We start from the raw sequence: 12,937 nt of genomic DNA, 5'->3' as shown, positions 1-12,937 counted from the left end.
TCTGCCGCCGCCGCCGACGACGACGACCCTGGCCCCGCCTCCGTATCGCCACGTCACCGGAGACGGACCCGCGCGGCCCGCCCCTGAGCGCATGCGCCGTAGAGGGAGCGCGCCAGTGCGGCTGTGTGAGCGCCAAGTTCCAGGGTCTCCTGGGTAACTTCCTGCTTTCCTATTCTGAGGCCGCAGGGCGCGTTCAGCCTGACTGCCGAGGGAAAGGCGGTTGGAGCCGGGTTCCGGTCGCACTATGGGCAGGGAAAGGACCGGGCAGGAGGTGGCGGCTGATGGGGATGGTACGCCCACTGAAGACGCGGGGGTGATGGCGCGCACCTGGCAGCCCGGTGGACGGAGGCCGGGAGGAGCGCCGCCCCGGGTGAGCGGGCAGTGGTGGCCGCCCATCCAAAACCGCGTGGGCTGCTGGGTGACTCAGCCGCCCTCGGGACAGAGTTGCCGGGCTGTTGCCACTAGCAGCACGTGCAGCGAAAGTGGCTGGATTAGAGTTCTGAGTGCTGACATATGTAAAAGCAAGTAAGAGGTGCCTCGGCCAGTGTCTCTTTCCCAACCACGGGAACGCCGTGGGAATAACTCAGCGCAACCAGAATCTCTGGAGTCCAACTTTCCCACCATCGTATGGTCTTGTGTTTTGACTTTGTTTGTTCAGTTGTATTCAGTTTAGTTGAGTTGTACAACTGGATACAATTGTCTTGGGGAAGAAAACATGGTTGGTGGAATTTTTTTTTCCCCCAATCTAAAGGCAGGGAAAGTTACTTGTCTACATACTGGTATAAACCAAAGGAATATTTCGATTTTTTTTTTTTTTAATTCGTGGTAGATGTATGAGACAGACAAGCAATCCTTGGACATTCCCTGTGCAGACCAACCTAGTTTGCCATGTGGGATCTGATCTCTCAGGCAGCGCGCAGCTGTATCACTGCACCACAAAGAGGACCCAACGTTTTGAAATTTTTACTAAATGTTTTTGCATTAGGCCTTTCATGTGTGGACTCCATGTAAAGAGATCATTTAAATGACCAAATCCTTTCTTTACTCTGAAAGCTAGAAAATAAGTGATAATTTAGGAAGTATAAAGTTACTGAATCATAAGATTTTTGTGATCTACAATTCAGCAGAATTTTAAAAGCACTGAGTCATAGAACCAAAAGTTACCTGGAGAAGTATCACTAGGCATTCTTAAGGTCCTGTATACCAGCTCCCCTTGCTCTCCCGTCTTTGCTACACGTCCCAGTCCTTGGTCCCAGGCCAAAGACTCATATTTTCTAAGACCCACCCTTCGTGCTCAGTTGTTGATCCCAGTCTCTCTAGTTTGCCCATCCTTTACTATACAGACCTTTGTAGGTGTTTAAGACCTTGCTGGTACACATTATAAGCCAGAGAATTGAGAGACAGACTGTAAGAAAAAGCTTATGAAATCTTGCAGGCCTTGTCTTTGATCAGCAATTACCATGGAAGCATGGTTTTGGAATCCAAATCAATCTGAATTTGAATTCTAGCTGGGCAAAAAGTATTACAGTTCTATAGCATTGGGAAGGTAATGAAAACTTTCTAACCCTTAGTTACATAAAATGAGGTCACATGTACAACTGACACAGTAAGCTTTCCACAAATTGTGGCTAAAAACTAGTTCCTGATCCCTTTGCTAAATGATGCCCAGCTGATAGTAATTTACATTTATTGTGTGCTCACTTTTATGTCACTATAATGATCATTAAAAATCTTCATAGAACCCTTGTATGTTAAGTACTATTATAAAAAGTGACATAGGAATCGCCACATGGCTTAATGGTTAAGAGGGCTGGTCCCATATAACTGACTGTGGTTCTAATCCCAGCCCTGGTGGCTAGAAAAACATGCCATGCATGGGTGTCCAGATGCAATGGGATGGAGAAATAGAGGAGGTGAGATTGCACTATGAGCATGCCTCATTTGGGGGTGCTTTCTCCCTCTTCCTCTCATCTGCTGAGCACCTGCACCCTCTGGCAATTAACAAAACAAACGACATACTAGCCAGCCCTATAGATATACCTCACATGGTTGACGACAGTTAAATCTCAGCCCCAGTAGGCTGAAAAATGTGCCCCAATCCTGACAGGTTGCGGGGGAAAAAAATGGAGGGAAAAGGATTGCAGCATGACTGTGTCCCATTGGCTTGTGCTCTTTCTCACTCTCACATGCATGTATATGCCCTCACAAAAAGTACCACACAGTTAAGTAACATGCCAGAGATAGCACAGCTGATCACTGTGAAAGCAGATTTGTTTTTAAGATACGTTTTTAGTATTGGGTGGGTGTGCTCACCAGAGAGACAGAAAGCAAGAAATCATGCCCGAGGGCCATGCCGCTATCCCTTCATTCTCAGGATTTGGAGCACATATACACAAGTGCCAGTGTGAGTTTAAGCAGCTGAGTCCCAGACTTGAACTGCAGTTGACTATGTGGGAGTCCAGCGACATAACCATTATTCTACCTGCTGGTCCCTCCAGCCAGGATTTGAACACGGTTTGGCTCTAGAGCTTGTACTCTAGTCACCATATAACACTGTCTAATGTCAATGTTTTGAGGTGCTTTTTTTCCTCTTGCATTCTTGTCCCTCAACAAACTTGATTTTTATGGCCTTTGTTCTATCAATGAGGTTTGAACTTGCCAAATGGAGTGCTAGCTACCCTACAACACAAACTCATTTAATTCAGTATGAACACATTTTTTTTTTTTGAGAGGTTTTCACTATAGGGCGCGAGCGCTCGCCAGACAGACAGACAGAGACAGAGAGACAGAAAGTGAGAAATCACCCCCCAGAGGGGATGGTCACGCCGCAATCCCTTCTCCTCCATTCTCCTCTCGGGATCTTGGGCACGCATGCACACGCGCCCGGCGTGAGTTTTAAGCCACCGGGTCCGGGACGCGAACTGCGGTCAACTACATGGGAATCCAGCGACATAGCCATTACGCTAACTGCTGGTTCCCAGTATGAACACATTTTTGAAGTACATCTGGAACCACCTGTAATAATCTCCAACTCCTCCAGGAGTATGCAAATGCCATATTGGAAAGTGCTACTCTAGATTCTAGAAAAATTCGTTCTTCTAGAGAGTCAGCCTCTGAGTGAACACAGCACTGTGCAAAGCCTGGAAAGGAACACATGCTGTATTTAAGTGCCCGTTTGCCTCTCAGCCAACCTTGGTGAAGTGAAGTTTCATTCTGTACAAATCTTACTTCTGGACTTTTATCAGCCAAATTAGATTTAGCAGCAAGTGGCATCGAGTCCAAAATAACAGGAATTTAAGGTAGAATTCTCTTTTGAGGAGGGTTTTGTTTGGTTGTTTTTTGGTTTGTTTTTGTTTGTTTTAAGTCTTTTTTGCTATAAGGTATGTATGCTCACCAAAGAGAGAGAGAAGGAAAGTGAGAAATCACCCCCCAGGGGATGGCCAAGCTACCGTCCCCTTTCCTCCTTTCTTCTCGTGGAATTTTGAGCACACATGCTCACACACTCAGTGTTTTTCAAGCTGTTGGGTCTCGGACTCAAGCCATGCAGTTAGCCGTGTGGGATCCAGCCGCTTTAACCTCCACACCACCTTGCTGGGCCAGAATTCTGGTTTTATTCAGACAAAAGCAGTCTAGGGGTAGTCCAGGGCTTGGGCTGTTGTAGTGCAGATATGCAGCCTCTGGCCTGTGGCTCCAGTCCTTACGACGCACTTCCCCTTAGAGTCCAAGATGACTGTTCCATTTCCATCTACCATATATTCTAATCAAAATGCAGGGTAACAATAATACACCCATTTCCTTTCAGGATAGGATATAGAAATTATATTTCCCATTTCTGCCCACTTACTAACTAAGACATATTTTTCTGAAAATACTTAGTTGAAGGAAAGTTGTATAATATATTCTGGTAGGCCACGTGCTTAGCTAAAAATCAAAACATTTACTACTAAGGAAGAAGGGGAAAGTGGATAGTTAGATATGACTAGTTACTAATAAACTGCATGCATAGTAATTTTCCAGATTCACTTTGTTAACTAGTAGCACTTAAACTTATCTTTGGGACAGAGTTACAGTAAAATGCCATGCTCTGTCAGGCTGACCTACTTGAAAAGGTTTTAGGTTCAAGTCCAGGTACGTTCCTGATTATACCAGGCACACACATGCCCCATGATCTGGCATGGAAAGAAACCTATCTTCACATCTAGAAAATGGATGTTTTGAATAAATTGTTTGCCTTATAATCCAAATAGATTATAATAAGCTCTATTTCCAACTGTTTATTCAACATAATATTTCTGTGTATTTTGTTATTTACATGTTCTCTTGAAATTTTATAAAAAATTACTGGAATGTAGAAAGTATTTGGAGACAAAAACTAATAAGGCTTTTTTTCATATTTATTTAGCCATAAATATTTTTATATGGTCTTTGTATACATTTTTCTCATCATTGGATGTTGGTCATCATACTTTAAAATAGCATTTCCACCATTGCAACTTTTACAATATGAATTTTAGTAGCAATTTTGAATTTGTAAGATTACTAGTTACAGAAATTAAACTCTAGATGATAACCCATTATCTGAACAGTGGAATAATTGACAGTATTTTTACCTAACATAGAAAATTACTCAATTTGGGGACCAGCAGTTAGAGTAATGGCTATGTCACTGGACTCCCATGTAACTGACCATGGTTTGCATCCCGGACCCGGTGGCTTAAACTCACGCCGGGCATGTGTGCGTGCGTGCCCAAGATCCCGAGAGGAAAATGGAGGAGAAGGGATTGCGGCATCGCCATCCCCCCTGGGGGGTGATTTCTCGCTTTCTGTTTCTGCCTCTCTGTCTTTCTGCCAAGCCCACATGCCCTATAGCAAAAGCCTCTAAAAAAAAAAAAAAAAAACCTCAATTTGATAAAAAGATACATGAATAATTTTTAATATGCAAAATAGATTTTGTTAAATTATGTCATTTTATTTTCAAAAGTCATGCATTGTAAGCCACTGTTTGGGGCCTAATTAACAATTAAATTCCAGTGTATTAATGAAAACCCAATTTCATAATAAATTATAAATATGTAAACATTTCTTAAATTGTCTCTATACTGGGGTAAGGGAAGGAAATCACAACTTAATGAAAGATTATTTCTATTTTCTGAATGAAAGATCTGTAGCATTGAAGTGTAATAAAGTGCTATGTTGATAAAAAAAAAAAAAAAGACCCTGCTGGGTGACCAACAGTGGTGTAGGGGTAAGATGTGATACTCTAAAAGGCAGTCCCACATGGAAATGTTCCTACTTCAAGTCCAGAGACTTCCACAAGTATGCAGGACACACATACATACATGCCCATGATCTAGGGCTGTTTCTCTCTGTCTCTCTCGATCATGGCAGAAATAAAATAAATTAAAAATTAAAAAAAAATACTGTAGCCAGTAGATGATATGGTGGTTAAGGTGTTGTACTCCTACATGGCCAATAGTGGTTCAAGTCCTGAACCTGGTCACTTGCTTTCACACTTTCCCTCTCTCTCTCTCTCTCTCTCTCTCTCTCTGTCTGTCTGGTGAGCACACACTTCCTATAGCAAACTAAATAATAATAATTTTTTTAATTTTTAGAAAAATAAACTGCTTTTGAATTTTGCCAGTATATAAACCAAAAGTTTTAAGGCCTTTTGTTATTTTTAAATAACATTGTAAGTGAACCCAGGCATGAAGAATTCAAATTGATAATTTATTGTTGCTTTTTTAAAAAATTATTTAATTTTACTTTTTTTTTTCCCCCTGTAGGTCATGCGCACACCAGAGAGAGATTAAAAGAAAGTGAGAAAGCAATTCGCCAGTTCCAGGACTTAAACTGCAGTCAGCCATGTGGGAGTCTAGCACCTTAACCACCATACCACCTACTGGCCCCTATTGTTGTTTTTTTAAAAGGAAGGTATTCCAGGGTCAGGAAGGGCATAGTGGTTAAGGTGCTGGACTCCCACATAGTTGACCATAGTTCAAATCCCAGACCTGGTAATGTGAAACTCATACAGGACACATGTGTGTGTATGCCCAAAATCCCAAGAAGAGAATGGAGGAAAAGGGATTGTAGCATGGCCATACCCACGGGGGGATGACTTCTCGCTTTCTGTCTCTCTCTCTCTGCCTCTCTAGCAAGTACATGTACTCTATACTGAAAATTTCTCTCTCAAAAAAAGAAGATATCCCTAAACGTCATGCTTAGAGTAAAACTACTAACAACTGAGGACACCGAATAAAGCCAAAAATAAGTAAACCTTAAAGAGAAAAGCTAACAATTTTTCATTCATTCTTGGATTTTCTGTAGAGAAATTGACAATTACAAGGAAAAGGTAGCAGGGCATAAATTTTCCCTAAACCAATGTTTCTCAAAGTGTCTTCCTGTGACTAATAGCAATCTCTCTTAGTAAATTACAAATGCAAATTCTTAGGACCCAGGCCCTTTTCACTGAATCAAACTCTAGGGTTGGAACCAAAGGTGGGCATATTAAATTTTTTTTTATTTTGAAATAACTTTTGATTTACAGAAATATTGCAAAGATAGTGCAGAGTTGTTATATGTCCTTTGCTCAGCTTCCCCTAGTGTTGACATTCTATACACCCATGGTACATGTAGCAAAAGTGACAGTGTATGTCAACCTGAAAAGAAGGTTGAGGCATAATAAGAGAAATAAAAGTGGTTCATGTGAGCCAGGGCTTAAATTGCCTAGATGAGCAGGTTCTGGTTCCCCAGAGATGTGCTCATTGAAACAGTGACTGTGAAAGCTGGTGGATATAACAGAGGAGGGCAAAAAGAGGGGAGATTACAAGTTGTTTGCCAAGTGTTTACCCTGGTCGATTAAAATAAGGGAGACATTTGACTGACTCTATCTTACTCTCTACTTCATGATCTCAAGAATACTGGGATGAGGAAATGCTGGAGGTTGCAAGGAAAATGTATAATCCTTTGTAGAACTGCAATTTCTTTACTGAAGTGTATCTTTGGGCAATAACCCCGATGGATTTGAACATAACTAAAGTCTTAGGCTTGCATTTGCTCAGGCCTTTAAAATGTAAATAGACCTTGGGATCAGCAAGTGGTGTAGAGGTTAAGTTGCTGAACTTCCACATCATCAACCACTTTTCAAATTCCAGACATGCTAGTGTGAATATCATGCTGAGTATGTGTGCCCAAAATCCCAGGAGGAGAATGGAGGAGAAGGGATTGTGATGTGGCCAAACCCCCATCCCAAGTGGGTGATTTCTCACTTTCCCTGTCACTGTCACTCTATCTCCCCCAGTGAGTGCACACACCCCATGGCAAAAGCTTAAAAAAATAAATAAAATTTAAATGGAGACTTTATGTTTCACAGACTGCTCTGAACTTTTCTTCCACAGGTATAACACTTGACTGTAGACTATTTGGATTTCCACAGTTTTCCTACAAATGTTCTTTCTGTGTTCTGGAATGCTGTGTTACATTTCAACATGTCAGGAGTCTTTAGGCTCTTCCAATTTGTGGCAGCTGGTTGGTCCTGTCTTATTTTTTGTAACCTCTACCTACACTTTTGAAGACTATATAGATATTTGGTAGAGTGTCCCTCATTTTGAATTTGCTTGATATTTTTCTCAAATCAGACTGGGGTTTGGGGTTGGGGGATAATACCACAAGCTGAGGTGACTTTTTCATCACATCATACATTATACTTAATATCAAGTTGACTCATCAGTGGCAGTGTTAATAGTGATCATTTGGTCCAGGGAATATGTGCCAGGTTGCTCCGCAGCAAAGTCAGTATTTTCCCTTTTCCCTAACTCTAGTCTTGGGAGGCAAGTCATTAAATTCAGCCCACACTCCAGGGAAGGACATCAGAGCTTCACCACCTACCTACCTCAGTGAGGGAGCGCCTATATGCATCATTTGTGATTCCTGGGAGAGGAGGACTTGTCCCTTCTCCCAGTTTATTTGTATCAGTATGGACTCGTGGATATTTATAATACTTCATTCCTCAGGTTATAATCCAGTGGTCGTTATTTTATTACTCAAATTGTTTTAACTCTGACCTTTGAGAGCTCAGTTTGGTTTTTATGTCCTTTTGACATCTCTGTACCCCTTTTTATTTATTTTTTTTCAGCACTTCCCTTTTGAACATAATAACTTCCTCATTCACTGTCATGTTTCCTATAGGGAAATTTACAGAAAACACTTCAGATAGTCCTAAGCTTTCCCCAAAGCAATGCATATCAAAGCATGGTTCTGGAGGCCCAACAGATGGTGTGGGGGTTAAGGTGGTGTACTCCTACATCTCCTACCACAGTTCGAGTCCCAGACATGGCAGCTTGTCTTCTCATTTTCCCTTTCTCTCTCTCTCTTTGGTCAAATTAAAATAATAATAACAAAATTCAATAATAATTCTTTAAAAAAACAAAAAAGAAAGAAAAGAAAGCATAGTCCTGAAATACAACACCAGCTGCACTGGTGTGTTTTGTTAAAAATGCAAATTTTTCTATTTATTAACTTGCCAGAGGGCACATGCACTTTGTAGACAGGAACAGAAAGCACTCCCCAATGGGTCATGGTCACACTGCAATTATTTTTCCTCTATTCTTTTTTCCCTTCAGGATTTGGGACATACTATAAACACACCTGGCCTGTTTTCCAAGCTGCCAGATCTGGATTCGATCTGGTCAGCCATTTAGGATCTGACTCCCTCATGTGCAGCATTTAACTGTGCCAGGGGGCTGGCCCAGAAATGCAGGTTTTTCTAGAGCCCCACCATAGTTACTAAATGAGAAATTCAGGCTGGATTCTAACAATAGCTTAACAGGACTGACAGGTAATTCTGATGTACACTAACGTTTCTTCAAATATGCAGATCGAAAATCTACTGAGAGAATTCCTTGGTGCTGTAACTGCCCCTGATGCAAGTGTTTCCAAAAAAAAAAAAAAAAAGTCTGCTTATTTGCATTAAAAAGAATACAGACAAGACATGGGAAGATATTTTACCAAAGAAAATATACAGATGGCAAATCAAAATATGAAAAGATGTTTAACACCTTTAGTTGTTAGAGAAATAGGGAAAGTTCACTGACTTAAAATTATGATGGGCTCTCACTACACACCTATCAAAATAGCTAAACTGAAAGACAGTAATGGCACCAAATGTTAGTGTGGTTAACTTTCCCTCCCCATTCTTCAAGGCCCAACTGTTACTGTTGCTATGATGCCTTCTCTGATTTTACCAGTCAAAATTAGCCCTTCTTCCAACTAATGGTTTGAATCCCAGGCCCAGTGACTTGAAAAGCTTGCCAGGTAGGGGAGTGGAGGATGACTAGGTGGGGAGTGGGAGTGGTGCAGAAGTGGGGGGAGCCACCTGGTGGCATGGTGATTAAGGTAGCAGGATCCCATAGGCCATGTGGGATCTAGCTCACATAACCATCAGGCCATGGCTAGTCCCAATTCTTTTTCTTTACCACCTGGTGGCATGGTGATTAAGGTAGCAGGATCCCATAGGCCATGTGGGATCTAGCTCACATAACCATGGCTAGTCCCAATTCGTTTTCTTTAATCTTTTTTTAAGTTAATTAACTTATTTCTGCCATGAGATAGACAAAGAGTACCTCTAATAGGATCTTGATGCCAAGATACACCCAACCCCAAATCATGGGCACACACATGCTAGGCATACCCAGAGAGGTCTCCAGATGCAAACTGGGAACTTTCCCATATACGTCAGCCTCACAGTGTCACATTTTACCACTGTGCCATAGTCTAGCCTCTATCATTTCCAATTTCTTAAGTTTTAAAATGAGAGGGAGAAAATACACACACACACACACACACACACACAGTTGTTTTGCAGGTAGAGTGAGAAATCATGTCCAAAAATACTCTGTAAAACTATTCAGTGCTTTAAAAATATTTCTATTAGTATTGTTTATTATGAGCCAAGCTTTAAATAGGGTCGAGCATTTTTTACACTGCTCACACACTTAGGTTTAAAAATTACGGAATCAAGACCAGCAGGTGGCATGATGGTTAAGGTGCTGGACACTCCCACATGGCTGACCACAGTTCAAGTCTCAGAACTGGCGACTTGCTTTCTTCCTTTCCCTCTTGCGCTCCCTCTCTCTCTCTCTCTGTGGGTGTCTCTCTCTGGTTGAATTAAAATAAATGAAAGAATAAAAATAAATAAATAATTCTGTAAAAAAATGAATTACTGAATATAAATGTATGTGGCTAATGATGAAAACTTTAAACTATTGACTAATGCATTTTTTTCCCTCAACTTATGGGATACTAATAATTAGATGTGAGTTCACTATATATAAACTAGTGACTTTTGCTATTTAAACTGTGACAATTCAGTCTTTACTTAGAAATATCAATGAATTCCAAACACTGAACCTGTTAAGAACAGAAAGCTTTATTTGCATCTTAGAGGAATTGCAATCTGGGAAGCACAAATTCAGATAAAACCAAAAGAGCACTCCAAGAAATTGAGCAGAAGAGGCTGGTTTTATAGAAGGGCTGGAAAAGGCACAATGAAGGTAGAAAATGTGTGTTAGTCATTTCAAAGTTACTTTCCCTATATGATTTAAGGCAGAGAGACTTTGTTATTATAGTGCCTCAGGTAGACTGGAATGTCTTGTTTTCAGGAAAACTGGTCTGTTTTGGGCTCTATCTGCTTCTTTCAATTTCACTTTGATGATGTGGCATTTTAGCATGAGTGACTCCATGTTGACCTGGCCTATTGGGGCCCAGTGCAGAATCTTAGTCCAAAACGATAACCTCCTGTAATTTTTATTTAATAGAACATAGCTGCTGTGGGTTGAATTGTGTCTCCCTAAAAGATACTTGGAAGCCTTAGCTCTAGTACCTAAGAACTTGACCGTATTTTGTTACTGTAGTCCTGGAACACTAATACATTATGAATCTCCATCAAGAATGTCAGACCAGTATGGGGACCAGCAGGTGGCGTGGTGGTTAAGGTGCTGGACATTCCCACATGGCTGGCCACGGTTCAAGTCCTGTATCTGGTGGCCTGCTTTCTCACTTTCTCTCTCTCTTTCTCTCTGTGTGTGTCTCTCTCTGGTCAAATTAAAATAAAATAAATGAATAAATGAAATTAAATTAAAATAATTCTTAAAAAAGACAACAAATATGATTTAATAAAAAGAATGTCAGACCACTTTAATTTGTATTTTTTTAAAGAATGATTTTATTTAACTTTATTTAATTATTTATTTTAATTTCACCAGAGAGGGATAGTGCAAGATTGAGAGAGAGAGAGTGAGAAAACAAGCCATCAGGTCCAGGACTCAAATTGCGGTTGGCCATGTGGGAGTCTAGTGTCCTTAACCACCACACCATCTGCCAGTCCCTAATTTGTTTTTGTTTTTGTCTTTTAAGGTTTTTACCATAGGCACATGCAATCCGCAGATAGACAAGAAGAAGGAAAGTGAGAAATCACCCCCCATGGGGGATAGTCATGCCATGATCCCTTCTCCTCCATTCTTCTTCTGGGATTTTGGATATGCATGCATATGCACCCAGCATGACTTTGTTTCAAGCTGCTGTATCAGGGACTTGAACCATGGTCAGCCATGTGGGGGTCCAGCACTTTAACAACTATGCCACCTACTGACCCCAGACCACCTTTATTTTCTTAAACAAACAGGGTGGGGATGGGGTAATATTTAAAAATTTTTCTTTCTTTATTCACGATAGAGCACATGTACAACATGTGAGAGTAAGAGAGAGAGGAGCACCCACCACAAGGTCAGGTTGTGCCTTGATCTCCTTCTTCCAGTCCTCCAGTCCATCAGATCTTGGGCACTCACATGTGTTTCCAGCATGTTTCAGGCAGATCAGGCCTGGGTTTCAAACCTTGGTTGCCATGTGGGATCCAGTTTCTCTTGAGCAGTGCTTTATAACTGTACCATGGAGCCAGCCAAGAAGACAAACTATGGAGAATGGAAAATACCATAAAAGATCTTACCAAAGTGCTACATGAACCAAATCATGAGTCTAAAATTCTATGAGACACAGTGAAAATTAGTGAGAATGTATGGAATTTGCAATTGTATTATCTGACTGCAAATCCTTGCTAAGCTACGCAATAACTGTGTAGCCTTAGGAAAGTTACTTAACATTTCCTCGGTTTCTTCATTTGAAAATGGAATCATTTTGCCCACATAACAGAGTTGTTGTGAAGCATATGCCCAGACCCTGGGGCCCAGCAGGGACTCACCTAATAGTAATTCTCTCGGAGAATATACCAGAGGATGTTCTGTATGACGGCCTAGTACACACACAATTGCACTTTACAATATTAAGAATATGCAAATAGGGGGCCAGCGAGTGGTGCAGCGAGAACCCAACTGGACAACATAGGAAGGTACTGGGTTTGCATTCTGGAGCCTCAAGGGCACACAAGTCCAGACTGGCTGAGAGTGGAGGTAGATTGCCACATGAAGACCCTGGTGAGAGTGAGTGACTCAAGAAATTGGTAAATAAACTATAAAATAGACTATGGAAAGTCTGATTGCCCTCTAGTAGGACATCATGAATGTTTCATTCAGGAGTCAAAGTTGTATTTATGATTGTGAAGCAGAATTCTGCCTTTGTAATATTTGTCATTTTTTCATCCAAACTCTCACTTCTCTTTTCTTAAAATTTCCCTTTTGCTTCTTGATTCTTCTACATTTAAGAAGCATCTAGATTCTGTTTGTACTCACAATAGGAAAGTGGGTACAGAAAACAGATCAAAGAAAAGGGTACAGTAATTCTTTTCTAGGCTTTTGAGTTTTAAAAGCCTGAAGATAAAAAGAAACTGGTAAATAGACAAAAAGAGTTGGAAGATATCATCAGTAGAATACAGCTTTCTTTTTCCCTTCCTCTTCCACCTCTCTTTATGCCTTTTGCAAACAAGAATCCC

General features: G+C 41.0%; 1 protein-coding gene across 1 annotated transcript in view; it reads right to left on the bottom strand.

The window, feature by feature from the left end:
• The window catches only part of YTHDF3 (YTH N6-methyladenosine RNA binding protein F3), a gene marked incomplete in the record, with an annotated part of 46,209 nt that extends 46,114 nt beyond the window's left edge, over positions 1–95 (bottom strand). Inside the window, 1 exon segment of the mRNA XM_014585046.1 lies at positions 1–95. Coding sequence (XP_014440532.1) covers positions 1–93 — 93 coding nt within the window.
• Between the last annotated feature and the right edge of the window lie 12,842 nt (positions 96–12,937).

The sequence above is a fragment of the Tupaia chinensis genome, unplaced genomic scaffold, assembly GCF_000334495.1.
Source record: "Tupaia chinensis unplaced genomic scaffold, TupChi_1.0 Scaffold148698_1, whole genome shotgun sequence".
Taxonomy (NCBI): Eukaryota; Metazoa; Chordata; class Mammalia; order Scandentia; family Tupaiidae; genus Tupaia; species Tupaia belangeri.
Note: the sequence above shows the minus strand (reverse complement) of the source record. Positions and strands in the feature narration are given on the sequence as shown.